At 45.5% G+C, this 27,556-nt stretch overlaps 4 protein-coding genes across 10 annotated transcripts in view; 3 read left to right on the top strand and 1 right to left on the bottom strand.

The window, feature by feature from the left end:
* Positions 1–327: 327 nt before the first annotated feature.
* LOC115590003 (zinc finger protein 239-like) lies at positions 328–9,641 on the bottom strand. 2 transcript variants are annotated; one of them, XM_030431232.1, is made up of 4 exons: positions 9,347–9,641; positions 4,706–4,801; positions 1,528–2,599; positions 328–1,117 (listed from the first exon to the last, which is right to left on the bottom strand). In XM_030431232.1, the coding sequence occupies exons 2-4, from the start codon at positions 4,718–4,720 to the stop codon at positions 1,101–1,103; spliced, it is 1,104 nt and encodes a 367-aa protein (XP_030287092.1). In that variant the 5' UTR covers positions 4,721–4,801; positions 9,347–9,641; the 3' UTR covers positions 328–1,100. The 2 variants fall into 2 exon arrangements, with proteins under 2 accessions (XP_030287092.1, XP_030287091.1); XM_030431231.1 differs by having other exon boundaries at positions 328–2,599; positions 9,347–9,630.
* Positions 9,044–13,413, top strand: trappc1 (trafficking protein particle complex subunit 1). 3 transcript variants are annotated; one of them, XM_030431313.1, is made up of 5 exons: positions 9,044–9,067; positions 10,287–10,385; positions 10,473–10,543; positions 12,668–12,806; positions 13,131–13,413. In XM_030431313.1, exons 2-5 carry the CDS (start codon positions 10,287–10,289, stop codon positions 13,257–13,259), a joined length of 438 nt encoding a protein of 145 aa, XP_030287173.1. In that variant the 5' UTR covers positions 9,044–9,067; the 3' UTR covers positions 13,260–13,413. The 3 variants fall into 3 exon arrangements, with proteins under 3 accessions (XP_030287173.1, XP_030287174.1, XP_030287175.1); XM_030431314.1 differs by lacking the exon at positions 9,044–9,067 and adding an exon at positions 9,704–9,773 and having other exon boundaries at positions 13,131–13,310; XM_030431315.1 differs by lacking the exon at positions 9,044–9,067 and adding an exon at positions 9,779–10,105 and having other exon boundaries at positions 13,131–13,310.
* Positions 13,414–17,208: 3,795 nt separating this feature from the next.
* LOC115590082 (C-type natriuretic peptide 2-like) overlaps positions 17,209–27,556 on the top strand; it is a 21,085-nt gene continuing 10,737 nt past the window's right edge. The window contains exons 1-3 of one of the 2 annotated variants that reach the window (XR_003985652.1): positions 17,209–17,460; positions 18,182–18,280; positions 21,801–22,469. Coding sequence is in view for 1 of the 2 variants with exons in the window: in XM_030431345.1 (XP_030287205.1) it covers positions 18,185–18,280; positions 21,801–22,106 (402 nt within the window). In the remaining variant the exon portion in view is untranslated. Of the gene's footprint in view, positions 17,461–18,181; positions 18,281–21,800; positions 22,527–27,556 lie in introns of those variants that run through there. The other variant, XM_030431345.1, reaches the window with a different exon arrangement.
* The window catches only part of LOC115590086 (stress-associated endoplasmic reticulum protein 1-like), a 17,086-nt gene continuing 12,599 nt past the window's right edge, over positions 23,070–27,556 (top strand). For 2 of the 3 annotated variants that reach the window (XR_003985653.1, XR_003985654.1), the window contains exons 1-3: positions 23,070–23,387; positions 24,706–24,781; positions 25,463–25,581. Coding sequence is in view for 1 of the 3 variants with exons in the window: in XM_030431352.1 (XP_030287212.1) it covers positions 23,304–23,387; positions 24,706–24,781; positions 25,463–25,503 (201 nt within the window). In the remaining 2 variants the exon portion in view is untranslated. Of the gene's footprint in view, positions 23,388–24,705; positions 24,782–25,462; positions 27,142–27,556 lie in introns of those variants that run through there. The other variant, XM_030431352.1, reaches the window with a different exon arrangement.

Raw genomic sequence — 27,556 nt, 5'->3', positions numbered from 1 at the left:
GGTTGTAAAAACAGTTTTAACTGTGAAAAAATATGGCCTGACCATAAAAGAGCTGCCTTTATAGTTTAGAGTTTGGTTAAGCAGAGTGTCAATTGGACTCACAGAGATGTAATCAGATTACAAGAAAGTCATATTGGATGGATTTTAAAACAGCAAAAAGAAGAGTCTTAATGATGAATGAAAAATGAGTTTACTTTTACTGCCCGTCAGATTAGTGAGACTGCCTTCAGCTAAAAGTGGGTGGGGCATGAGGGCAGAGCAAAGAACCCAGATGGGCTGCTGTCATTTCTTAACGCCTCCAACCAGAACTGATGATGTACAAGGGTGTTAAAGAGTCCTCTACTTTATTGTGTATCCGCCCGAACAAAAAATAAAAACAGCGAATAAAGATGTAAAATACAGGTTATTACATAAAGTCCACACAGAAGGAGAATATATTTCACTACACATCAGTTATACAAAGAGAAAACACATGAAACACTTCTGTCAGCTCATTAACACAGGGTCACTGCAGGAAGACCAGAAGGAGTTAAAACAACGGAGCATAAAGGACTCGGGCCTCACAGGCTGGATGTTCTGAACCCGTTGTGTCTGAATCTAAACCTCCTCCCATTGGACCTCAACCTGAGGCCTCACAGATATCAGCTGTCACGAGACTCTGCAAGCCCTGAAACTACAATGATAAAATACATTCTGATGACCTCTATCGGCTATTTTACATATTCATAATCAGTTCTATGATGGCATATCCATATTGCAATGAATTGTGGGTAACTGAACCAGTGAAGTCGGCAGAAAGTCCACTTGAGGGGTCCTCGGATAGATGACATGGACTTCCTGTGGACTGCTGCTGCAACATGTCACTTCCTCTTTATCAAACAAACCGCGTACAAGAAAATGTCTCTTCCACTTTGAGATCTTGATCACCATGTCAGCTTCGGACTGACCGCTGGCAGTTGCTTAGTAACTTTATGTTGCACACTTTAGTCTGTAGATGTTAACTGTCTCAATTCACACAAAGTTGTGTAAAAGTTGGAAGTTTCACAGCACTGTGCTGGGTTTAAAAGCTGAAGACACAATCCTTGAGTCCTCGCTGTACATCAGCTGCTACAACCATCTGTGAACGATTAAATATGATCAGAGATTTGGACTAAAAATATCCTCAAAAGGGATTTTAGGCAGCATGATGTAAAAGATGGTTAATTACGTTGAGGATTTATCAAATTTAATTGCCCAAATGTGCTCAAAAGTCACAATCACATTGTATATAAAATATAATAGTAGTAATACACTAAATACAGTAGTTTTTAGCTTCTAAATTGGTGAGAATCTTGATGGATAAAGAATCATTAGCGCAGATTTAGTCATTAGAATCAGTTTGCTTCTCTTTGAAAATTGTTCATATGGATGCAGTGTGAGAGCATCTGTGTTTTTGAATGTAACAAGGATGAGTAAAAGCTTTCCCACACTGGCCACAGCTGTATGGTTTCTCTCCAGTATGAACACGTTTGTGTTTTGTTAGCTCACCAGAAAAGTTAAAAGCTTTCCCACACTGGCCACAGCTGTATGGTTTCTCTCCAGAATGAACCCGCTTGTGTTTTGTTAGTTTATCAGAAGAGGTAAAAGCTTTCTCACACTGGTCACAGCTAAACGGTTTCACTCCAGTGTGAGTGAGTTGATGGGCTTTTACTTCATCTTTGGATTTAAAAGCTTTCCCACACTGGCCACAGCTGTATGGTTTCTCTCCAGTATGAATGCGTCTGTGTTTCGTTAGTTGACTAGAAGAGCTAAAAGCTTTCCCACACTGGTCACAGCTGTATGGTTTCTCTCCAGTATGAATGCGTCTATGGACTGTCAACTCTGATCTTGCCCTAAAACTATTCCCACACTGGTCACAGCTGTATGGTTTCTCTCCAGTATGAACACGTCTGTGTGTTGTTAGTTGACTAGAAGAGGTAAAAGCTTTCCCACACTGGTTACAGCTATATGGTTTCTCTCCAGTATGAACCCGTTTGTGTTTTGTTAGGTCACCAGAAGAGTGAAAAGCTTTCCCACACTGGTCACAGCTGTATGGTTTCTCTCCAGTATGAACCCGTTTGTGTTTTGTTAGGTCACCAGAAGAGTTAAAAGCTTTCCCACACTGGTCACAGCTGTATGGTTTCTCTCCATTATGGACACGTCTGTGTGTTGTTAGTTGACTAGAAGAGGTAAAAGCTTTCCCACACTGGTCACAGCTGTATGGTTTCTCTCCAGTATGAACACGTCTGTGTATTGTTAGTTGACTAGAATAGGTAAAAGCTTTCCCACACTGGTCACAGCCGTATGGTTTTTCTCCAGTATGAACACGTTTGTGTGTTCTTAGGTTACCAGCACTGGTAAAAGCTTTCCCACACTGGTTACAGCTGTATGGTTTTTCTCCAGTGTGAACTAGTTGATGGGCTTTCAACTCTGATGTTGTTGAAGGTTTCTCACACTGGTCACAGCTGAATTTAAACACAGCGCGAGTTCTCTGATGGCTCTTCAAAGAGCTTGATGTTTTGAAGGATTTGTCGCAGTGCTGACAGTGGTGACATTCCAGTCCTTCTCCTCCCCTATGTTTCTATAGCAACAAACAGACAGAGAGAGAAAGTTAGTGAGACATCATGATGGAGCGAGCTTCAACGACATAAAACATTAAGAAGTGTGTGGAACATAAAATTTACCCAGGGCAGGGCACCAGGACCAGAGTCCAGTTCAGATACTTCGAAAAATGATGACCCTTAAATTTAGCATCAGGCTGAGTGTTGATGTCAGACTACACGACCCATGCGTCAGGACAGTGACCAGGCCACACCTGCACCCAGGTCACTTATGTTTCTTGTTGTCATACTTCTGTATTTCAAATGTTGGAAGGAGCCAGAGGCCCCGGAGTTGGTGGGCAGGGCCCTCACTGTCAGCTGATCAGTCACTGATCTTCACCTCTCAGCTTTGTTGGTGCTGTTGGTGAATATCAAATGCAGATATTGGGCACATATGATTTCTTGTGAGCATGCGCATGAGTTTATAATATTGAACTCAAGCATTTTGCGTAATGCTGTGTGACAAAAGCCTATTGGCATTTATGTCCACACTCACATCATGATGTTAATGTCGCTTATCAGAATCAGAAACAAAATTATTACCAAGAAGGATTTTACACCAACAAGGAATTTGTCTTGGTGTATATGGTGCATACATTAAAGAACAATATAAACAGGGACATAAGTATGGGATGACTGATAAATAAAGACAGAAGAGCTGTACAGGAATGACAATAGATTAAAAAGAAGAAAAGATTGTTAAAAATGATAAAAATTATCTAAATTCTGCATTACTGTAATGCAAAGATTCAAGAGTGGTAGTGGGTATGAGTGCCAGAGTGCAAGAGTCAGTGTCAGTGGGGGTCTCAGGAGTTGTTAAAGATCCAAACTGCAGCAGGGAAGAAAGTGTTCATGTGGCGGGAGTTTTGGTCCTGATAGACTGCCGCCTCCTGCCAGAGGGGAGAATGACCGGGATGGAAGGGGTCGGTCACAACCCTACCTGCACGCCTCAGAGCCCTGGAGCTGTGCAGGTCCTAAAGCGATGGAAAGTTGCAGCCAATCACCGTCTCAGCAGAGCGTATGATGCGTGGAAGTGCACTATCATCGTCTTTGGCAGGTTGACCTTCTTCAGCTGCCGCAGGAAGTACATTCTCTGTTGTGCTTTCTTGGTGAGGGAGCTGATGTTCAGTGGCAAGACTCCAGAGTCAACTGGGAAGCCACACAGGATGACGGGGACGGGTGGGGCAGAGGTGTGAAGTGGAGAGGCCCAGGGTCCTGCTGAGCTGGGGGTGGTGGGGTTGGTGAGATCAGCGAAGGTGTCGCGGGGGATGGTGTAACGACTGTCCCTTTGTGTCTCAAAGCGACAGTAGAACTCGTTCAGTTCATTTGCAAGTCGCAGGTCGTTGATGGAGTGGGGGGATTTAGGTTTGTAATTTGTAATCTGTCTGAGCCCCTTCCAGACACAACCAGAGTGGTTATCTAAGAACTGGTGTTTCTCAGAGTACTCTTCATTTGATGACATGAAATTCATAAAAACAACAACAAACAACAATCCTATCCAACGAGGAGAGGATAATTATAGCAGATCTGTGAGAAGTCACCACACAGGATGTGTTCAGAGAGGAGACGAAGCAGAAACCACATCCTGTATTGCTGATTACACTTCGTTCATCCTGAAGAGGGTTTGTGAAGCCTCTTCTGTGGATATGTGCTCTGAAGAAGTGTTAATGTGTGACACACAACAATGGTTGACGTGTATGAGAAGTCTCATGTGTGTCATGGGGCGATGTGGTGGTAAACCAGAGTTGTGAGTATTGATTTCTGTTATCATAAAAGGATGAGGAGAGACGGCCTCTCTTCACTCATCATCCATGTGCTGCTGATGTGTGAAGCTTGTTTGCCGGCAATAAAGAAATTAAAGAAAATAAATATTGCGTCAGTCTCTCATCTGCAGTGGTCACGCGACTGATCTTTAGTTGCCACGACAACAGATCACAGTCACTGTTTGTTTGACCTCACTGTTCAAAGACACCATCATCACACTGTGGTTATTAAAGCCTGAACTCATTGTCACATTGTGAACGTCCTCAGGTGTAAAGACTGAATGAATCATGTAGAGTCACTTTAAACACACTTCAAACACTCACCTGCTGAGAACTCATCTTCTTCTTCCTCACTCGGCCTTCGTCGTGGAGAATTTGTCTTCCAGAGATTCTGCAGCTCGTCAGCTCGAAGGAGTTTATCTGCAGAGAAACAGAAACAAAGTTGTGTGAACATCAGTCGCTTGTCTAGTGCAGATCAGAGTCTCATCATGTTATACACTCTGACAAAGTGGATGGTGATGTGGTTTTGAGTCCTCCTGTAAAACCAACACAGACCAGAGGGAGGACTATTTAACACAGTTGGCTTGATGGTAACGACTGGCCTAATCAGCGAGCTCAGGCCCCGACAAAGAGCGCCAGGCCTTGAAGCCAGTTTGCCATGGCCAAGCTGTGTAATTACATCGTAGTGTGACGCACAGGAGACTTTTTCCTAAAAGTTAACATTGTGAATGACCCGTCTGTAAAACGATAATTAAGACCCACAACCCCCCGAAATGGCTCGTTTTACTGTCAGAATTTGGGCAATATGTCAGCTGTCACAGCACATTATAGCGTATGCGAACCATGAGTTAGAAAATTCTCCTCACAAGGCCATGAGCGGGACCGGAGGGGGCGGGGCTTCAGCTCTCTACAGCTGCAGTGTAATCGTACGTTCGAAGCTTTCAGAAAGAAGTTGAACTTTCATATAGTCGCTCCTTTCGCGACTGTGACCAGACCTGTGGAAAGCCTCACAAATGAAGTGAACTCAGTTCTTGTTATGTTCCTTGATTTTGTGGCACCGGTCTGTTTTGGCAAAGAGTCAGAAAATTGTTGGCCACTTCAGACTAGAGGTGGCTCGATATCATACTCAGGATCAGTATCGGCCCGATAATGGTCAAAATTTCAGGACCGACCATCGAAAAAACAACACTAGCCCATCCGATCCGATACCTAAGATCAAATGTCAGCTCAGTGTCTCAAAGGGCAGCAACACCACAAACTTGATAAAACATTTATAAAAGCATCACAGAAAGGGGTCTGAAGTCTTTTTGCAGTTCGACAAGTGCGAAGAAGAAAAGTGAAAAAACAGAAGCATGAGAAACTCCCCACAAAAGCAACAAAGCAAAGGTGATAACGGAGAAGGTCATCGAATTTACTTTGTTAGATGACCAGCCACTTTCCGTGGTTGAAAATGTGGGTTTTCGACATTTGGTTGAACATTTAGAGCTGCATTTCATTTCTTATATGGCTGTGCCACTTAAGTACAAAGAAATGTGTGAGTTCATTTAAAAATGTTTGGAAAACACTGACATGGTTAGTTTAACAACTGACATCTGGAGCTCAAACGTGTGTCCGATGTCCCTACTAAGCCTGACAGCACAACTGGTAGACTCGAGTTCTACTCTGCTTAAAGCAGTGCTGCAGGCTGAGCAGTTCCATGACACAGGAGAGTCCATCGCCACAACGACTGATGGGATGATTGATGCATGGAAAATTAAGAGCAAAGTCCATGTTATTTTAAGAGACAAAGTCAGTAGTGTGATAAAAGCAATGGACCGTCTTGGAGTTGCCAGTTTAGGATACTTTGCTTATAAACTACAACTTATTGTGATGAGGGACTGCTGTACGGTTGTGGGTCACTTCAAACACTCGCTGCTTGCATATTCACGCTTAGAGGACATTCAAGAGGAGCTGAATATGCCACCCAGTTGTCTGCAGCAAGATGTACGAACAAGGTGCAACAGTACATATTACATGATCCAGAGCCTCGCTGCACAGAAAAGGGCCCTGTGTGCGTACACAGCAGAGTACGACCTGTCAGCCACACTGGCCACAACCCAGTGGGGGCTACTGGGAAGGATTGTTGCAGCTCTCGCTCCTTTTGAGGAGTTCATAAGGGAGGTGAGCGCTTCATCAGCATCTGTACCCGACGTCATCCCTATCGTGAGTGTCCTTACATGCATTCTCAGTCGAGAAAATGAGGCTGATGACGGAATCAAGACCATGAACAGGACCCTCCTTGAGGCTGTAAACCGACGTTTCAGAGACCTGGAATCCAAGCCAGTGTACTCAGTTGCGACACTACTGGATCCACGATACACAAACAGGTGTGTGAGGTTTCCTAACTATAGAACTATTTGTGTCTGTGTCAATCTTGTATGTTTATTTTTGTCGTTAAGGGACTTCACAAATGCAGAAAAGGGGGGGAACAGCCCCTGAGCCAGCAGAGAAGTCCTCATGGGTAGAGGCTACAAGCAAGAGCAAACTTGAAAGCATTTTTGATTAAATCCTGGAGGAAAGTGCACCTGGTCCAGAGTCAACCACCACAAATGTACGTGTTGATGTGCAGACCTACTTCAGCGAGCCAACGTTCGGACAATCCACTGCTGTACTGGAAGATCACCCAACCTGGACTGCCCTCCTTGGTAGTTACAGCAACTAAATATCTCTGTGCACCTTCAACAGGTGTGGAGAGCGAGAGGCTCTTCAGCACAGCCTCCTTTATTATCGATGAAACGGCTGAAATGTTAATATTTCTGAAGAAGAATTTGCCCCTCATGTTGAAGTAGGGTTGTCACAATACTAAAATTTTCAACTTGATACCGATACTCAGGAAAATATTCGATACTCAATACCATTTTCGATACCACAACGATAAAAAAAGACCCCAAAATTTAAAAGAAACAAGAAATATGCAAAAATAACCTCTGTCACAACATGTAACAATTAACAGAACCACACGTTAAATATTTATAATAAAAAACTGTTGTGCAAAAAGAAACTGCAACTACGATAACAAGTTTCAGGTCTGAGGTAGTGCAAAAAATAAATAAAATAAACAATAACAATTAGAACAATATTTTGAGGTTGTATGCTGTGCACATCTAAATATTAGGTAAGCCTGATAAAAACTAAATTAACGTAAGCGTTCCTTTCTTGGCATCGATACTTTTGAAAATGAGTATTGTATCCGGATACAACATTTTAGTTTCGATACTTTTGACAACCCTATGTTGAAGTGACCAAATGAGTGTCAGAAAGGACTGTAAAAGTGTGTTTGTGACAGTTATCTAAAGTAGTAATATGTCCTATAGCCTTTGATGGACCATTGGAACTGAGTCCATTCTGTATCTAGTTTGATATGGATGCTTCACAGTTCAACCACAGAGGTTACATGTGAAAGAAGAAACATTCAACTTTGTAGTTTGCACTGATTTTAAGTTTAAATAAAGAAATTATAGCTTTAGGCAAATCATTTTATTTTATTTCTCCTTTCGCAGAGCAGAATATTTGTTGCACAGTTTAAACATGGTGTTTTTAGATGTCCATATTAAGCAAAGTTCAATATACAATTTTTTATATTATAACAACTTAACAGAGGAGAAAAGAAGGTATCGGATCGATATTGATATCGGCAGATACTCTAAGTTGCAATATCGTATCAGTATGTGACATGAAAAGTTGTATCGAGCCATCCTCACCTCAGACAGCCCGGCAAACGCCTCAGAGCTGCAAGCACGGCAAGCGGCCCTGCGACAGCAGCACTGACCCGAACGTTTCAACACGTTGGAACTCAACACTGGAAATGGTGAAGCGTCTAAACCGCAATCAAGCAGCAATAAAAGCTACCGTGGACCAACAACACAACAAACTCTGACGCCACCAGAATGAGTCAAACTGCAGAGACTTCTAGAGCCCTGAAGGTAAGAAATACATACATAATGTGACTGTTAGTGTCAGTTAGAAATGTTAATGAACTGATTAAATTCAAATTAAATGTTAATTTATTTGTAAACGTACCACCTTGTGTTCTAATAACTTACTGTATCCAGGGTTCTCCCCAGAAATTCTTAGTATAGCGGCGCACCGTCTGTCCGGGGGGGGGGGGGGGGGGCGCGACCGCTCGTCAACGTCAGTCCGGGGGGGGGGCGACCGCTCGTCAACGTCAGTTCGGGGGGGGGGGGGACACGGACGTACGGACAGCCGGTCATCAACTCCGTTAGCCGGGGGACGGACGGACGCTCATCGCCGTCAGCCGGGAGCTCCTAGCCGTCAACCGGGGGACGAGGGACGGACGGACGGACGCTCGACACTGTCACGCGCGGAGTATAGCGGCGCTGACCGAGCGGTATAGCGGCGCAGCGCCGCTGTTCCACCGTCTGGGGAGAACCCTGGTATCTATCTACGTAACGGAGGTCTCCAATGAAGACTTTGCATGTGTGGGGAGATTTGAGACGACATTCAAGGAAGACCAAGAAGAGACCAACAATGCATGGCTCAAGCTTCAAAGACTTAAAGAACCTGCCCAGGAGTGAAAGAGCAGAGGTGTGGAGCTCACCTGGAGGCACGCTGCATGAACAATCACCCAGAAGGTCCCTGCAGATCTCCCAACATGGGCCCTCCAGAGAGAGATCTGCACATCTGATAGTCCGTCAAATAATTATCTATCTATAGATATATATGTATATGTATATATGTGTGTGGGTTTGAAGATACCGAATAATATGAGGAGGATGTTCATGTTGTACCTTTCACAATAAAAGCCCTTAGCATTGCGGCTTCAGCTTATCGCGGGGAAGCTTGATATCTCTTTTACAAACTGACCAAAATCTTTCAGTCTCCACATTTCTGTTTACAGTTCGGCTCACAGGTCGCAGTTTGTCATCATGATTGAAACATGCTGGTCGCTGAAACACTTTAAAATACCTGTTAGGTGTCTTTGTCCCGATCTTTTGTCTCGTGTTCGGCGAGTGAAGTCCGAATCTTTGTTCCGTACAGCAGTTTCAGGTGAACAGTTCAGGTGAGAGTGTTGCCCGCACGCAGCTCCGAACAGCCACGAGGACACAGAGTTTGTGTTGACTCGGTTACAACCCGCTGATTTATTTTGTCTGGTTAACCGGAAACACGTCGCTTCAAGTAGGTGTTGGTGAATACCGCCCGTCCGTTATTGTGGGGTTAATTTACAAAGTTAATGTTTTGTAAGTGTGTCTGTATGATTACGTTTTACTGCAATCATCAAGTATAAACGTATGATCTATCTATAAACATTCACACAATAACAGTTTTGTTACGGGCATGTGAACGGACACCTCTGTCACGGGGTCCTGAACTCCGCAGGAACCCGGAAGTGAAGGTAAACACCGCGGCTGCTCCCTAAAATGTCTCATAAAACTCCTTTTAGAAACAGAATTCGCGATCTTTGAACGCAGTATGAAGTATTTTAACAGTAATTAAACTTGTGCTCGGTTTAAATGAGGCTTTAACGGAGTAACGGACAATTTGTTGACCGTTTTTCAGCCGTCTGAGTCGACCAGAGAACCAGACTCCATTCGAGAAAACCGACATTTTTAACACCGAATTCAACACTTGACACATAAATAACCTGACATCAAGTGGAGAATACTGTCGAACCTTTTAGATCCAGGAGGAAATACTCTGCAGTTCGGCACACAGCTGAATCACCCGGTGCTTACTGATAGTTATTGATTTATTCATTTAAGACAGATTGTTGATGAAAGAGGAAGTGTAAACGGTGTTTTGTTGATGATCCTGCGGGTAAAATGATGATAACCACTGTGTGTGTGTGTGTGTGTGTGTGTGTGTGTGTCTGTGTGTGTGTGTGTGTGTGTGTGTGTGTGTGTGTCAGATGACGGTCCATAACCTGTACATCTTCGACCGTAATGGCAGCTGTCTGTACTACAGCGAGTGGAACCGCAGGAAGCAGGCGGGGATCTCTAAGGACGAGGTGAGAGGACAGCAGCTCTGAGCGGGAACACGACGAGGACAAACGTCCCTCAGTCTGTAGACCGACTCTGTCTCTGTGTCTCTGCAGGAGTTCAAGCTGATGTTCGGGATGCTCTTCTCCATCCGGTCGTTCGTCAGCAAGATGTCTCCTCTGGACATGTATCCTTCTCACCTATCTGTACACCTGTCTGTCTGTCTGAAGTGTTCAGATCCTTCACTACAATAAAAGACATCATATTTTACAGGGATGGGCGATGTGGATCTAAAATCCATATAGCGATATACATTGCAGTAGGGTTGTCACGATACTAACATTTTCAACTCGATACCGATACTCAGGACAATATTCGATACTCGATACCATTTTCGATACCACAAGGATAAAAAAAAAAGACCCCAAAATGTAAAAGAAATATCTGTAATTAACAAGAAAAATGCAAAAATAACCTCTGTAACAATTAACAGAACAGAACACGTTAAATATTTATTATAAAAACAGTTGTGCAAAAAGAAACTGCAACTACGATAACAAGTTTCAGGTCTGAGGTAGTGCAAAAAATAATTAAATAAAATAAACAATAACAATAAGAAGAATATTTTGAGGTTGTATGCTGTGCACATCTAAATATTAGGTAAGCCTGATAAAAACTAAATTAACGTAAGTGTTCCTTTCTTGGCTACATTATAGTATCGATACTTTTTTGAGTTTCGATACTTCTGACAACCCTACATTGCAGTCTCTTGCGATAACGATATGTAAATTGTAATAGAACCATTTCAGAACAGGTTACATAGAAAATCCAGACTGCTGAATGTATTTTTTAAAAAAGAAAGACAGAAACGTAGCATGTAGTTTTGAGAACATTTATTGTGCAACACTGTAATTATACAACATAATGTTGCAGAACAATAAAATTCAAGTACACTAGCTGCAGAGACTTTAACAGAGAAAAAGTGCAAACCATTCTAAAAGGCACTACATTTAGTTTAAGTCCTTGGTTTTTAAATGCCACCAAAGATTTTTTAGTTAAGGAACAGACAGTGTGCTGAAAATACTTTCAGTATTAGGCAAAGAGGAAAGAAGGCAAATTCTTTTGTGTAATGCACAGTCTCAATCACAGCACACACCACTCAAACAAAGGCGCACACCTGTCTAATCACTGAGAACAACAACTTACGTCACCATCACAATTAAATTAGACCTTAATTCTAAGTGTTCAAATCTTAACTAATATTATGCAAACTTCAAAAACAACATTTTCACCTGATTTGGCTCTTACATTTTGAAACATTTTGTTCTCTTGATGAAATGAAAACTGGTGTCTTGTTAATCAAGGAACAGATACTGAGACTAATCATCCGTTGTGTAGTGAAAGGTCAGGCTGGTGAAGGCTCCATGGTACGGCTCGACCACAGGTCCGTTATTTCAAATCACACAGCTCCTTTTCAACCTTTTCACAGAGCTCAGCATCTCTGTTCCTGTAAAGTATTTGTGGCTCGGCACCTCGTGTCATGGATCAATATCTCTGATCGTGGCTGTAAAGCCGCGTCTCTCTCTACCGTTTGAAAAGGGACCGTCTCCTTACACAAGTAAACAGTTATGGCCCCGGTCATTTCAATCCATCGCGGGCTCTTCCTGCTGTAAGGAGTACCTTTTGAAAATGACTGTTGGATGGAGATCTGGATCACTTCCTGTTTCTTCTGTCCTGCGTTCTGCAGACTGGATCTTGGTGTTGGCTGCGTTGCCTGGCAGTAGGGCTGGTGTTCAGTGACATGTTTGGTTTTGAGGTGGTAGAACAGATTAGTTGTGTTACCTCGAGCAGGAACTGTTGTCCCACAAACTCCACAGAGTTCAGTTTACTGCTGCTCGTTGGACAGCTTAAATCCGAACCACGTCCAAATAATGGATGTTGCACCGGTCTTTTTCACCACCTCCTCTGTTTTGCTTTCAGCCATGTTTACTCAAGGTGAGGTAAAGTGACCACCTGTGATGTGATGTCACTTCCTGCTCGTCCTTCACTGAGACAAACAGACTCCATGTTTCTACACAAAGACAGAAAGAAGTTCATGTAGAACACCTGCTGAATTTATAAAGAAGGTCCAAATAATGCAAAATGAGTCAGAGACTGTCTGTCTGTCTGTCTCACTGTCATCTGTCTGTCTCACTGTCACCTGTCTGTCTCACTGTCACCTGTCTGTTTCACTGTCACCTGTCTGTTTCATTGTCACCTGTCTGTCTCACTGTCACCTGTCTGTGGTCCTTAGCAGCCTGTGTGTCCTCAGGAAGGACGGCTTCTTGTCCTTTCAGACCAGCAAGTACCGTCTTCATTACTACGAGACGCCCAGTGGACTGAAGTTTGTCATGAACACAGACCTGTCTGTGCCCAACGCCAGAGAGACACTGCAGCACATCTACAGCAACGTAAGACACACACACACACACACACACACACACACACACACACACACACACACACACACACACACAGCAGCAGTTTTGTGATTATAAGCTCAGGATCAAAACAGTTTTTATTGAGTAGCTCCTCCCTCTTCTGTCATTTAGCATCAGTTGTCAGACAGCATTTGATTCAGGAGAAGCTGAAGTTTCCCTCCGACTCGTTTAAAGTCCAGGCAGTCAAAATGTGGTGTGTTTTGTATTTTGTTTTTTTTACTGTGAACTCAGAACCTGAGGAAATCTGTTCTGATGATCAGCTCATTAAACTGCCTGTCTGTCTGTCTCTCTCAGCTGTATGTGGAGTACATCGTGAAGAACCCGCTGTGTGTCCCTGCTCACAGTTTGGACAGTGAACTGTTCAGCAGCCGACTGGACGCCTTCATCAGAGCTCTGCCCTACTTCAGCCCGCGAGCTGCTTAACACACACACACACACACACACACACACACACACACACACACACACACACACACAGTTTTTTTGTATTTATTGTAAACACAAAGACGTCTTTGTGTTTTGTGTTTGGCTCTGTAAAATGCTTCCTGTGTTGAATTAAACGGCTCTGAACATGAAACATTTGGTGTCTGGATGGATTTAGTGTCATCAGTATATAAATATAACCATCATGGTGTCAGAAGAGGATTAATGGACTCACAGTCGACCTCTCAGAGGTTCTGGAGTTCTGTTCTGTTTGATAACGGCTTCATGAACACACACCTGCCAACACAAACACACACCTGTGACTGAACATCTTCAGTTCTCCGTCTGAGACTCAAAGTGATGAACATCAGTAACTTGAAGAAGACGTTCATCTGAAGCTCGTTGGTTGAAGAAACACAGCAGAAGATTTCTCACACTCGGCTGAGGCCATTAATCATGCACACACACACACACATACACACACACACACTCTGGTGTGACGTCAATGCTGATTGGCTGAAACAGTTTGGGGGGAGAATCTGTTGCCTGGAGACGAGCGGCAGCCGTGAGAAGTTAAACTGAAGCTGGACGTCAAAATACAACCAGAGAAATGAACCAACGTTTATCTTCATCAGACGAGTCTTCAGCCTCCGTCAGCTGCCAGCTCTCAGTTCCCAGAGTGCACTGGGGCACAGCACCAGGTGGAGCAGGTGGAGCAGGTGGAGCAGGTGGAGCGACCCCTCAGGTTCACTATAATGATAAACCACCAAAACACCAGCAGAGTCAGGTAAACAAACTCTAGAAACTACAGTACCCATGAGCCTCAGCGGTCACAGCCAGAGATACTCAGAACAAAACATGAAACACAGCTGCTGAACCGATCCAGAACTGGTCCAAATCCAGTCCAATGTGGTCTCAAGTTGTTCTGAAACTGGCCCTTGCAGTTGCATTGATCCAAGTCTGATCTGGAACTGGTTCAAAACTGGATCATAACAATTCAAAGCTGCTCCAGAAGTGTTTCTTAAACGATCCGACATGGATCCAAACTACAGACCGAGCAGCACCAAGATTTACTTTACTGGTTTGTGCAGAACTGGTTCCTTCTCAGGGTCCATAGAACCCTCGTAGACTCCACAGAACCTCACCAGGGACCTTTAGAACCCCTCAAGGACACCTGGAAACTCTTCAAGGCCCTACAGAACTTTCAAGAACTCCCACATGAACGGATCCAGGATCCTTCTCATGGTCCGTTTGACTCCTGGTGTCACTCAAGGAGTCCCGGAACTGAAGGTTCTGGTTCAGCCTGGTTTGTGAGGTCTCATGTGTGAGTGTGTGTCGCTGTGGGGGGGCAAGAATGTTGTGTGCGTCACAACTCACACACACACACACACACACACACACACACACAGGACAACAACCTGTGTTTTTGTGATCAGTGACCTCTTTCTCTCTAATAAGGTGATTGATGAGCCATTCTTCCTGTGTGTGTGTGTGTGTGTGTGTGTGTGTGTGTGTGTTTAATGTGCGTGGTTGATGACGTCAGAGGCTGAATGGGGGGCGTGGTTTTGTCTGACTTGGGACAAAGACAGCGGGGGGTCATTAAACACACACACACACACACACACACACACACACACACACCTATCCCTCGGATGATGTGAACTTCTGTAGCCCCGCCCCCTTCCACAGGAAATAGTTTGTAACAGGGACCCAGTCACCACGGTGACAGTTTACGAGGGGGCGGGATGACCGAGGTCAGAGGTCATGAGGGTCTGAGAGAGACAGAGAGAGAGAGACAGAGAGAGAGAGAGAGAGACAGAGAGAGAGAGAGACAGAGAGAGAGACAGAGAGAGAGAGAGAGTCCTGGAACCAGACATCAGTTAGCATGTTAGCATGTTAGCACGTCCTGTCCCCTCGTCTCAGAGTATGCTGATGTGTTTTCAGTTTAATGTGTGTAATAAGCTGTGAGGTATCAGGCTGAACATGTTCACACGTTTCATTCATCATTAATGTCCCACAGTTTAATCCTGAAGCTCTTCATGTGTTAAAAACAGTTAGCGGTTGCTAACGAGTGTCTGAATGAGACTACAGAGGTTGTCGGGGACATTAAACGTCCTCACAGCGAACACGGAGACTCATCTACTCAGTAGTCGGTCTTTACAGGCCACTTTAGTTACACACTGTTCTAACTCTGACTTTACAACTTGTACATTGATCAGTTTATAGAAAACCTGGATAGTAATTGTGCAGTAAGACTCTTAGTGGTGGAGACGTTTCAGTCATGTGACCGTGATGTCGTCTGTTTGTAGCCTAGCATTAGTTTCTTATTGCTACACAGTTAATTTATCTTCAAATGTGGAGATTTTCTGGATCAACAGAACCTGGACGGGTCAGAACCTAGAGATGATTTTCTGTAATGATCCAGAATACAGTTAATAATCTCACAGAGGGAAACGTGCTAACTTCGGTTAGCTACGAAAATCATCACTACATCACTGAAGACCTCAAGCAGCTGCAGGTGGAGCAAACCTCAGGTGCATAGCAGGTGGAGCAAACCTCAGGTGTTCAGCAGGTGGAGCAAACCTCAGGTGCATAGCAGGTGGAGCAAACCTCAGGCGCTCAGCAGGTGGAGCAAACCTCAGGTGCTCAGCAGGTGGAGCAAACCTCAGGCGCTCAGCAGGTGGAGCAAACCTCAGGCGCTCAGCAGGTGGAGCAAACCTCAGGCGCTCAGCAGGTGGAGCAAACCTCAGGCGCTCAGCAGGTGGAACAAACCTCAGGTGTTCAGCAGGTGGAGCAAACCTCAGGTGTTCAGCAGGTGGAGCAAACCTCAGGTGTTCAGCAGGTGGAGCAAACCTCAGGCGCTCAGCAGGTGGAACAAACCTCAGGTGCTCAGCAGGTGGAGCAAACCTCAGGTGTTCAGCAGGTGGAGCAAACCTCAGGTGCTCAGGTGGAGCAAACCTCAGGCGCTCAGCAGGTGGAGAACACAGAACCTTGCGGGTCAAACACGCGTAGCGCTGATCTGTGACAGAGGATTAATAAATGTTATAATCTTACAACCTGATCACACTTTCTCCTGGTCGATACGAACCAATCACATCGTTCTATCAGTCAGATCCAAACTGAAATCTCTGTCTCTGACTCCAAGATCATACTTAAGGACTCCTGGAACATCTTCAGAAAATAACTCAAGGACCTCCGACTCAACGACTTGTACTGAACCCTGGCAGTTCTTAGTTGAACCTGAGAACCCCTCGAGGACCCCTGGAACTCCTAGACCACTGACCCTTCTCTATGGTGCTCTTCAATGATCCTTGGAGCCTTGCTGAGAATTCCAGGAACTGCTTCATGTTCCTCTGGTACCCTTTAAGAACTCCAGGATCCCCCCTCAAGGACCCCGTCAGCAGACCTTCTTAAACCTCCTCTGTTACTTCCAGTACCTTCTCGAGAACCCTCTGAACATCACCAAGGACTATTTCAGCATCATCAGCACTCTTCAGAAGCACTGTGGGACTCCTGAAGGCATCCTGGAAACTCCTCAAGGACCATTTTAACCTCCTCAAATACATCTGATACCTTTAAACCCTGAGGAGCTGCAGGACCTCTTCAAGGACCATCTGGTCCTCCTCACAGAGGCCTGAACCTTCTCAGGACCTTGTAACCCCTCCAGGATTCCAGGCATCTCGTCCCAATTAAAAACAGATTTTTTATTTGTGAATTAAGTTTTCTTCTTTTCATTGAGCTTTTTGTCTGATTGGTGGATATTTTGGTCTCTTTCTTCCTCCACGTTTCAGTCTTTTCACACACACACACACACACACACGCATCCTGTGTGTGTGTGTGTGTGTGTGTGTGAGAGTGACCCGTCGTCGGGGTAACAGTGGTGAGAATGTGTGACATCACAGACCTGAGTCGTATTTAGTCGTCCATCGGTCGTCCTCACACAGATCCCCGACCCGTCCTGACACTGCGACAGGACAGACACAAACACACCAAACTCCATTCAAAAAAACATGAATTCTTGGTACGACATCGTCTGAGACCAATAATCAATCGTTCTTATTGGAGAAACATATTTTGGACGTCAAACTTTTGGGCAGGTTGACTCATTGATTGACGATCAGCAGAATCCTCTGGACTTTGTTGGGATTTTTGTTTTAAATTTTTGGATTTTTGTTGGAATATCTTCTTCATCTTTCTGTCTGTAAGTTACACTGATTTACTGTCCTGTTACCTTTTTATTCTTACTTCACATATGGGAAAGTTTAGTGTTTGATTCTGCTGCGAGAGGATCAATAAAGTTTTAGATTATTTCATCTGATCTGATTTCTTCCTAATCTAATGCAATCTATATAAAACATATTTTAATCCAGTTTTACTAAATCTAATCTAATGTTTTACCTCTAAATCAATGGAGCTAAATCAGACATTTAGAAATTAAATTGAAAATAGTAAAAGTTCAAGGTAATGTTTGTTGTCCGACAGCAGCAGCTTTGTTCCAGATTGTAAAAGACGTAGATGAATCCACTGAATCACACCTGTCAGCATCTGTCCTGAGTAATCAGATTACAGTGTTCAGCTCTCAGTCCGTCTGTGTGACCAGCTGTTATGTGATGTCACTTCCTGCTCTGTATGAAATCAACCCGTCCATCTCTGAGAGAAACAGAGTAGTCAACGTGTGGGAAACACTGCAGAGTTTCACAACGTTATAAAGTTTGTTTTAACTCAACAACTCTTAAAATCATCACATTTGTTAATGGAGTCTGGTGATGTTGTGTTACTGGTTCAGTGGTTTGAGGACGTCAGCTGACTAGCTGCTCCTTCATTGTTGTCTGCAGCTCTTCAGCCAATAAGAAAGCAGGATAATCTGTCGCCATGGTGATGGATTATTAACCTAATTATGTCTTTTTAATTTCTGATTTTAGAAGATGGCTGCTTCCTCCTCCTCACTCGTTCCTGTCCTCCTCCTCTTCCTCATCGTCACCGTGGTGTCGAGACCTTCATCTCAGCGAGATGATGACCAGGTCTGTGGGCACATCTTCATCATCATCATCATCATCATCATCATCATCATCACCATTATCTTCATCATCACCATCATCTTCATTATCTTCATCACCATCATCTTCATCATCATCGTTTTCATCACCATCATCTTCATTGTCATCTTCATCATCACCATCATCTGATTTCTATCTGAAGCACTGCGTTGTACATCACTGACATCACGTTTTACATCATGAATGCATCAGAACCAGTTGAAACAGCAGACCGGAGTGTCAGAATTTGTCTGGTAACATTTGGAAAGTCTAGAAGAGCCTCACAATTGAATTATTTAAATAATTTATTCTGACTTGAAGTTAGCCGGGTGCTAAACCAGTAGTTAGCCGGCTCGGTCGGCGATGCAGGTAATTTCACAGCCAGGAAGTTGACATTTTTGGGCTTCAGAACACCACTGAGCAGCTTTAATAGAACCGGGCTCCACCTCCAACACTGTGTCCAGTCATCAAACATCATTCATAGACCACATTGGACACAGATTAGATTAGATTCAGGTAGTTTGAGGGTCGATGTGGAGTCCAGGAGGGTGACAGACGCAGGAAAAAGCTTCCCCTGAACCCGATGGACCGGATACGTAGACCTGTAGTGCCTCCTGAGGGGAGGAGGAGGAATAGTCTGTGGTTGGGCTTAGAACGAGAACAGTCTGTGGTTGGGCTGAGAACAGTTGGGCTGAGAACAGTCTGTGGTTGGGCTGAGAACAGTTGGGCTGAGAACAGTCTGTGGTTGGGCTGAGAACAGTCTGTGGTTGGGCTGAGAACAGTTGGGCTGAGAACAGTTGGGCTGAGAACAGTCTGTGGTTGGGCTGAGAACAGTTGGGCTAAGAACAGTCTGTGGTTGGGCTGAAAAAAGTCTGTGGTTGGGCTGAGAACAGCCTGTGTTTGGGCTGAGAACAGTTGGGCTGAGAACAGTCTGTGGTTGGGCTGGGAACAGTCTGTGGTTGGGCTGAGAACAGTTGGGCTGAGAACAGTCTGTGGTTGGGCTGAGAAAAGTCTGTGGTTGGGCTGAGAAAAGTCTGTGGTTGGGCTGAGAAAAGTCTGTGGTTGGGCTGAGAACAGCCTGTGGTTGGACTGGGAACAGTCTGTGGTTGGGCTGAGAACAGTCTGTGGTTGGGCTGAGAACAGTTGGGCTGAGAACATTCGGTGGTTGGGCTGAGAACAGTCTGTGGTTGGGCTGAGAACAGTCTGTGGTTGGGCTGAGAACAGTTGGGCTGAGAACATTCGGTGGTTGGGCTGAGAACAGTCTGTGGTTGGGCTGAGAACAGTCTGTGGTTGGGCTGAGAACAGTTGGGCTGAGAACATTCGGTGGTTGGGCTGAGAACAGTCTGTGGTTGGGCTGAGAACATTCGGTGGTTGGGCTGAGAACAGTCTGTGGTTGGGCTGAGAAAAGTCTGTGGTTGGGCTGGGAACAGCTGGGCTGAGAACATTTGGTGGCTGGGCTGAGAACAGTTGGGCTGAGAACAGTTTGTGGTTGGGCTGAGAACAGTTGGGCTGAGAACATTCGGTGGCTGGGCTGAGAACAGTTGGGATGAGAACAGTTTGTGGTTGGGCTGAGAACAGTTGGGCTGAGTACATTCGGTGGTTGGGCTGAGAACAGTCTGTGCTTTGGCTGAGAAAAGTCTTGGGTTGGGCTGGGAACAGTCTGTGGTTGGGCTGGGAACATTCTGTGGTTGGGCTGAGAACAGCTGGGCTGAGAACATTTGGTGGTTGGGCTGAGAACAGTTGGGCTGAGAACAGTTTGTGGTTGGGCTGAGAACAGTTGGGCTGAGAACAGTCTGTGGTTGGGCTGAGAACAGTTGGGCTGAGAACAGTTGGGCTGAGAACAGTCTGTGGTTGGGCTGAGAACAGTTGGGCTAAGAACAGTCTGTGGTTGGGCTGAAAAAAGTCTGTGGTTGGGCTGAGAACAGTTGGGCTGAGAACAGTCTGTGGTTGGGCTGAGAACAGCCTGTGTTTGGGCTGAGAACAGTTGGGCTGAGAACAGTCTGTGGTTGGGCTGGGAACAGTCTGTGGTTGGGCTGAGAACAGTTGGGCTGAGAACAGTCTGTGGTTGGGCTGAGAAAAGTCTGTGGTTGGGCTGAGAAAAGTCTGTGGTTGGGCTGAGAAAAGTCTGTGGCTGGGCTGAGAACAGCCTGTGGTTGGGCTGAGAAAAGTCTGTGGTTGGGCTGAGAAAAGTCTGTGGTTGGGCTGAGAAAAGTCTGTGGTTGGGCTGAGAACAGCCTGTGGTTGGACTGGGAACAGTCTGTGGTTGGGCTGAGAACAGTCTGTGGTTGGGCTGAGAACAGTTGGGCTGAGAACATTCGGTGGTTGGGCTGAGAACAGTCTGTGGTTGGGCTGAGAACATTCGGTGGTTGGGCTGAGAACAGTCTGTGGTTGGGCTGGGAACAGTCTGTGGTTGGGCTGAGAACAGCTGGGCTGAGAACATTTGGTGGCTGGGCTGAGAACAGTTGGGCTGAGAACAGTTTGTGGTTGGGCTGAGAACAGTTGGGCTGAGAACATTCGGTGGCTGGGCTGAGAACAGTTGGGATGAGAACAGTTTTTGGTTGGGCTGAGAACAGTTGGGCTGAGAACATTCGGTGGTTGGGCTGAGAACAGTCTGTGGTTGGGCTGAGAAAAGTCTTGGGTTGGGCTGGGAACAGTCTGTGGTTGGGCTGGGAACATTCTGTGGTTGGGCTGAGAACAGCTGGGCTGAGAACATTTGGTGGTTGGGCTGAGAACAGTTGGGCTGAGAACATTCGGTGGCTGGGCTGAGAACAGTTGGGATGTGAACAGTTTGTGGTTGGGCTGAGAACAGTCTGTGGTTGGGCTGAGAACAGCTGGGCTGAGAACATTTGGTGGTTGGGCTGAGAACAGTTGGGCTGAGAACATTCGGTGGTTGGGCTGAGAACAGTCTGTGGTTGGGCTGAGAAAAGTCTGTGGTTGGGCTGAGAACAGCTGGGCTGAGAACAGTCTGTGGTTGGGCTGAGAACAGCTGGGCTGAGAACATTTGGTGGTTGGGCTGAGAACAGTCTGTGGTTGGGCTGAGAACAGTCTGTGGTTGGGCTGAGAACAGTCTGTGGTTGGACTGATAACAGTCTGTGGTTGGGCTGAGAACAGTCTGTGGTTGGGCTGAGAACAGTCTGTGGTTGGACTGATAACAGTCTGTGGTTGGGCTGAGAACAGTCTGTGGTTGGACTGATAACAGTCTGTGGTTGGACTGATAACAGTCCGTGGTTGGGCTGAGAACAGTTGGGCTGAGAACAGTCTGTGGTTGGACTGAGAACAGTCTGTGGTTGGGCTGAGAACAGTCTGTGGTTGGACTGAGAACGGTCTGTGGTTGGGCTGAGAACAGTTGGGCAGAGTTGCCACATTCACACTGATCTCAGCAGGTGTATGTTTGATTGTTGGCCAGTGGAAAAGATGTTTAAAGTTGTAGATTCAAATATGTTTAAAACTTGATAATTACCACGAAGTGTTGACAAAGCTGACATTTGAACCCGTCTGTCTTCAGGTGTTGCGCTCTCTGTTCGGCTCTCGTCTCTCTTCTCTCATCTTGGCCCCGCCCTCTGATGACATCACAGAAGGCTCAGCCGGACGCCCCGTCTCGTCCTCGTCTCCCTCCGGGGGGTTGGTCGCCAGTCGTGGTGCTGCAAGGGGATTGGCCGGCAGACAGGAAGCGGTCCCACAGTTCTTCCTGGACTTCCTCCAGCGACAGTCCAAGGTCAAGAGGCAGAGCAGGAAGTCCATGTTCGGAGGGAGAGGCTGCTTCGGGATGAAGATGGACCGCATCGGCTCCATCAGCGGGCTGGGCTGCTAGAGACCTGTTACCTCTGTGATGACGACCCAGACTCAGCTCTGATGACTCCTCTAACCTCTGTGATGTCACAGCAGGTGACCCCAGGCTGACCCTGCATGACCTCTGACCTCCGGGAACACGCCCGCCAGTCAGTCGGACTCCATGTTGGAACGTTACTAACTAAAGGACTAATGTAAAGGACCACCTGTAGGGAGGTGGACACAGGTAGACCTCAGAGGAGACGTCTTCTACTTCCTCTGGAATCCTACTAATGACCCCTGACCCCTGACCCCTGGCTCCTACACAGCCAGCAGAGCACTGTGTGTGTGTGTGTGTGTGTGAGACGACCATGTGTTTAACATGCAGACGTGTGTGTGTGTGTGTGTGTGTGTCGACCTACTGCAGTCTGACTGCAGGATGTAATAAAATGAAGAAACTCTTTCTGGTTCATGTCGATTTATTTTCTCATTAATCATCATTTTAAGGGTTTAATATTGACTTTCTATGGACAGTGAATTTTATTCCATATTGTGTGAATATAATTTTACAAAAAAGTCAAACTGTTTATTTTGTTGTCTGATTTTATTTGTTTACACACATGAAAACAACACAAATCAATAAACACAAGAACCGTCAGCGAGGTGATTTACAAACGTTCTGTTTAAAGGACCGTTTCATTAGCATTGGGCTAACGGTTCCCTTTACGTAAGGGAGCATTCACACTGGCATGTCCAAAGTGGGCTAACCCGGCTTGCTGGTTCTGGTCCGGAGCAGGTTATGTGGGTTAAGAGGTGCCAGTGTGAGACGGGTCTCAAGAACTCAGAGAACAGTGTGGATGTGTTGGAACAGTGTGGATCATACAGACCCGGGCTGAGGTGGACCGGAACCAGAAGGGTGCAGTGGTACTGATACAGTCTGATCATTCAGAACATCATTCTGGACTCTAGCGCTTCTTCCCGCCACTAGAGGGCAGCAGGGAGCCATTTTGAATCCTCCCCTGTCACGTGACCGGGCCAGCCCCTTCATAGCTCACTCTAGCACGCTAGCAGCTAGCTCACGGTTAGCATTTCATTCGGAGCAACACGGAAACAAACCCCGGCGGAGACTCCTCACCTCCCGCGGAACGCTTTCACTGGTAACCGGCGCTCCTCCACCGTCTCCTCCTCCCGGCCGTCCCCGGCTCTCCGTCCTCCTGGTCCAGGCCGTTAAACCTCAAACATGTCGGCGGTGCAGCGGATGAAAGTGGCGAACGAGCGGCACAGCAAGACCATCACACAGCGGGGACACGTCCAGAAAACCTCGGTACTGACAGCCGGGCTAACGGCTAACCAGCTAGCTAACACTCCGCTACAGATCGAGGCACCAGCACACAGCTGCAGCCTCTCTTTTATAATATACATTATATATTTTGTGTTGCTTAATGTATTTAATGTGCCTGCAGCAGTTTAGCTGCTCGGTTAAAATGCGACTCGGTGACGGAAGCTGCGATGCAGTTTGCGCTCAGCGTTGACGAAGCTAGCTTTAGCATTAGCATGTACAGCTGCACGATCGACGTGTTTCAGCACAGTCTGACATCAAGAAGCCGAGATGTCTTCACATGTTGTTATAGATTATAGTGAAACAGTCTCAGCTGACGTCTGTGGCACCGACCGACACGCTAACACGCTGCTGTAGGCGACACCGAGCCAGACTCCATCAAACATCTGTCACGTTCATGTGGTGTCGCCTCTGTGCACAGCTGCACGTCAGGACTGTGGTACTGAAGCCTTCAGCTGGACTGACTGACAGTTCGGCTTCAGTTCGGCGCACACTCTCCGTCCCTGTCGGGTCTTGTTAGGGGGACACGGTGAGGTCCAGTCCGCCTCTCACGCATCCTGCCCGCTGTCAACACTGCAGTGGGCGGAGGCGCAACACTGCACATCTGCTGGAAGAACATGTGTGTGTTCGTTATAAATCGTGTTCTTACTAATTCTGCACGAGACGAATTGAAGCAGGGCCCCACACGGTGTGAATACAGATCACATGTTGGTGATCTGTGGGGTTTACTCCTGCAAACATAGAGCGCAGCCGTAAATACACACATTTGTCAGCGGAGTTCGTGATTAGCACGTACTTGGGTCTCTTAGCAAGGTGCTGTCATCTGTAACAGCAGTGTGAGAGGACTGAGACCCTCATTAGACCTCCTGACACCTGGACCTGGATCTCAGTCTGGGCCTAAAGATATTCTGACTGTTTCATGATTGTAACTGATTTGTTGTCCACTCTGTGCAGGTTTAATTCAGCCATCACAATATAATTAATGCTATATAAGGTGTTGAGTCACATATTCTTGAGTTGTCCCCTCTCTTGCCTTTTTGAATATATGTTCTGTTAGCCTGAAGCGAGCAGCTCCTTACCCAGAATGCTCAGCGCTGCACTTGCAGGTCTGTGCGTTAATCTGCACATTATGTCCTCACTGAATCGCTCAGTTTGAATCCATAAAACAGTTCAACAATCTAGAACTTGAATATCTTGGACAAGAAAGCAAATAAATAACTGCAGGGTAGTTTTCTGTCATCTGTTGTGTTGATTATTTATTTATTTATTTATTTATTGATTGATATGTGTGTGTGTGTTTCAGCGGCCTGTTAACGAGGAGAAGTCTCCGGTGGGCCCGTGGCTGCTCGCTCTGTTCGTCTTTGTGGTTTGTGGATCAGGTGAGTATCTCTTCAACCTACACAGCTAGCTTAGCATTAGCCTGCTACTGTAGGAAACTCTCTGACAGCGCTGGACGTGTTGGTTTGTTTTCTTTTTCAGAGATCCTTTATAGATTTGTATGAGAGGAGGGTTCACTCTGGACAGATTGGAGAAACTGGATTTCTCTCTTTTGATTTCTTTAATTATTTCTGAATCACTGAAGCCTGGGATCGTTGTTGAACTCTAAATATTATTTAAACTTGTCAGACAGTCGAGAGGATGCAGACGAGCGGCGGTCTTTTATACAGAAGAGTTTGTCAGGACGAAGAGCAGCGATCTGTTGATCCTTATTGATCCACCTGTGAGAGTCTGACAGCAGCAGAGCCTCAGTGCTGAAATCCATGTTTACAGTCGTGACTATGGAGAATCTTTATCTGCTTCCTGCACAGCTGATCAGATCTCTGTGGTTTTTCTGCAGAACTGCTGCATCACTGAAAGCGTCAAAATGTCCTGAAAACATCGAGCTGATGAAACGACCCAAAACTTCACGAATCTGTCCATGTTTTATATTTTTTTTTACATCACAAACTGCCTTCTGTCATGAAGGAAAGAGTCTGTGACGTCCAGCAATCGATCTAAAGATGGAATGTTTGCACAGTTTGTCCAATCAGTAATCAATACATGTGATCTGTGTCTTTCAGCCATCTTCCAGATCATCCAGAGCATCAGGCAGGGCATGTGATGACCTCTGACCCTGCAGCCGAGCCCAACACATGACGCCATCATGACCCCGCCTACCACACACACACACACACACACACTTGTTCCTGTGGAGTTTAAACTGAGCTGGTCTTTCTTCTCACTGTAACCCGACCTCTCTTCCTCGTCCCCTCTTTTGTTTTTTACTTCCTCCCCTGTTGATGAAGCTGATCAGATATTGGTTATTGATTGCTTGTCAGATGAAGTCTTAACTCTTCTTCCTGTTTCTCTGACGCAGTCGTCCAGCTGCTTTTTATTCTCTGCTCACACACGTTTGGTCGCCTTCGTTTGACTGAAGCTGATGTTTGTTAGTGTCTTTATTTTTCGGACTCTGATTTAAAGGAACATTCTGCTCGAGAACCGATCGTTGATTTAACGTCAGATTATTCAGAAAGAAGAAATTCAAATCGTCACGGCGCCTCAACGAACAAACAAATGAAGGCCGTCACTGATGGATGAGATAAATGAAACACACAAACAACTTTAATCCAACTCCCCACTCCAGTTCTTGTTTTCGTATCACTTCCTCCAGATGTTTCACATTAAAAGTTTTCCAGCCTGAATGTCAGCGATAGACTTTTAATATGAAATGCATACAGGAAGTGTTGACAGCAGTTTGAAACTGACGGAGAGACACTTGGTGAATCTGCTCTTCCTGATCGTTGTTCAGCTGCTGTCAACACTTCCTGTAAGTGTTTCACAATAAAAGCTCGGCAGTCACGGAGTCGTCTGATGGTCAGAGAGATTCGGAACAACACGCTGCTTCTTCTGTCGTGTAACTCAACTTATCATTTATGAAATGATGATAAAGTGAAGAAGTCAGTTGTGTCAGATACAGAGGGAATGTTTGAACATGCAGCGACATGATGCTGACACCAGCTGGACCGTTAGGTTAATTGGAGTGATGGAATATGACAGATCCGTGTTTGCTGGTCAAAGTGTCTTCGTCCGCCTCGTGTTCATTCTGCTCGTCACGCTTTATGAAAGGATGTTGAGGGTTTTAATGAGCTGTTGTAAACAGACTGTACAAGTCTGCATGTAAACTGTCAAAGTCTAACAACAAAGATGAAAAGTCGACATGAAACTGAAGCTACAGCTTCTGTTGTGAGTTCTTTGTTTGTCGACACAGAACAAGACGTCTGCAGTGACCGAAGGACGGAGATGAAAGAGTTCAAACCTGAAAATTAAACAGAACTAAAATGAAAAAATGAACTTTAAATCTTTGATAGCTGAACTTTGTATCTCTGCAGGAGGACGAGACGTTCAGGATTTAAACCGTCTGAAATCAGCAGTTTGGTTCCTTTAAATCAGAGTTCTTCATCTGTTCTGTTCTCGTCTCTGGTTGAATCCAGACCGACAGAGTTTTAACGTTCTTGTTTTGATGTGAATGAATAAAAACCGGTGAAGGTGAAGCTTCAGTTAAACTCTGGCCTCCCACCAACACTTCCACTGGACTGGTGTCGACGTGAAGAGACGGTCACCTGCTGGTTTTTTTGAAGCAGTTGTTGGTTTAGTTTTTGGAAAGGTGAAGCAGTCAGAGAGGTGAAGAGCTCAGCGAGCCTCCTGCTGGACGACATGCTCCGCTTTTATACAAAATAAACCACAGATATTTTTCTCTACACGTCTCTGATCTCTGTGTGTCTGATTCTGATCCGTTACTTCTCATTTCACAACACAGCATTTCACAATGAACAAGAAACACACGAGGGAATGACTTGACATGTTCTGGAGCTGAAGAGAAAGCCGGACTTGAAGATTTGTCTGTAGCCTTTAAAGAAACGGCTCTGGTAGTTTGAGTCGATCTCTGACGTCCTGAAATGATAAACAGTGAAGCTTCTCTCAGTGAGATCACCTGACAGAAGCAAATCTGTTATTTAAGAGACATTTAACTGTTTGATGAAGGAAATGAAGATGTTCTTGTTTCTCTAGATCTAAAACATCCAGTGAGCTGCCTGGATCTCCCTCTGAAAGCTTCAGTCTGTCAGTGTCCGTCTCCAGAACTCAGAACCTTTGAGCTCTGATAAATGTGTCCGCTG

The sequence above is a fragment of the Sparus aurata genome, chromosome 10 (assembly GCF_900880675.1).
Source record: "Sparus aurata chromosome 10, fSpaAur1.1, whole genome shotgun sequence".
Taxonomy (NCBI): Eukaryota; Metazoa; Chordata; class Actinopteri; order Spariformes; family Sparidae; genus Sparus; species Sparus aurata.
This window is presented reverse-complemented; position numbering and strand designations above follow the sequence as displayed.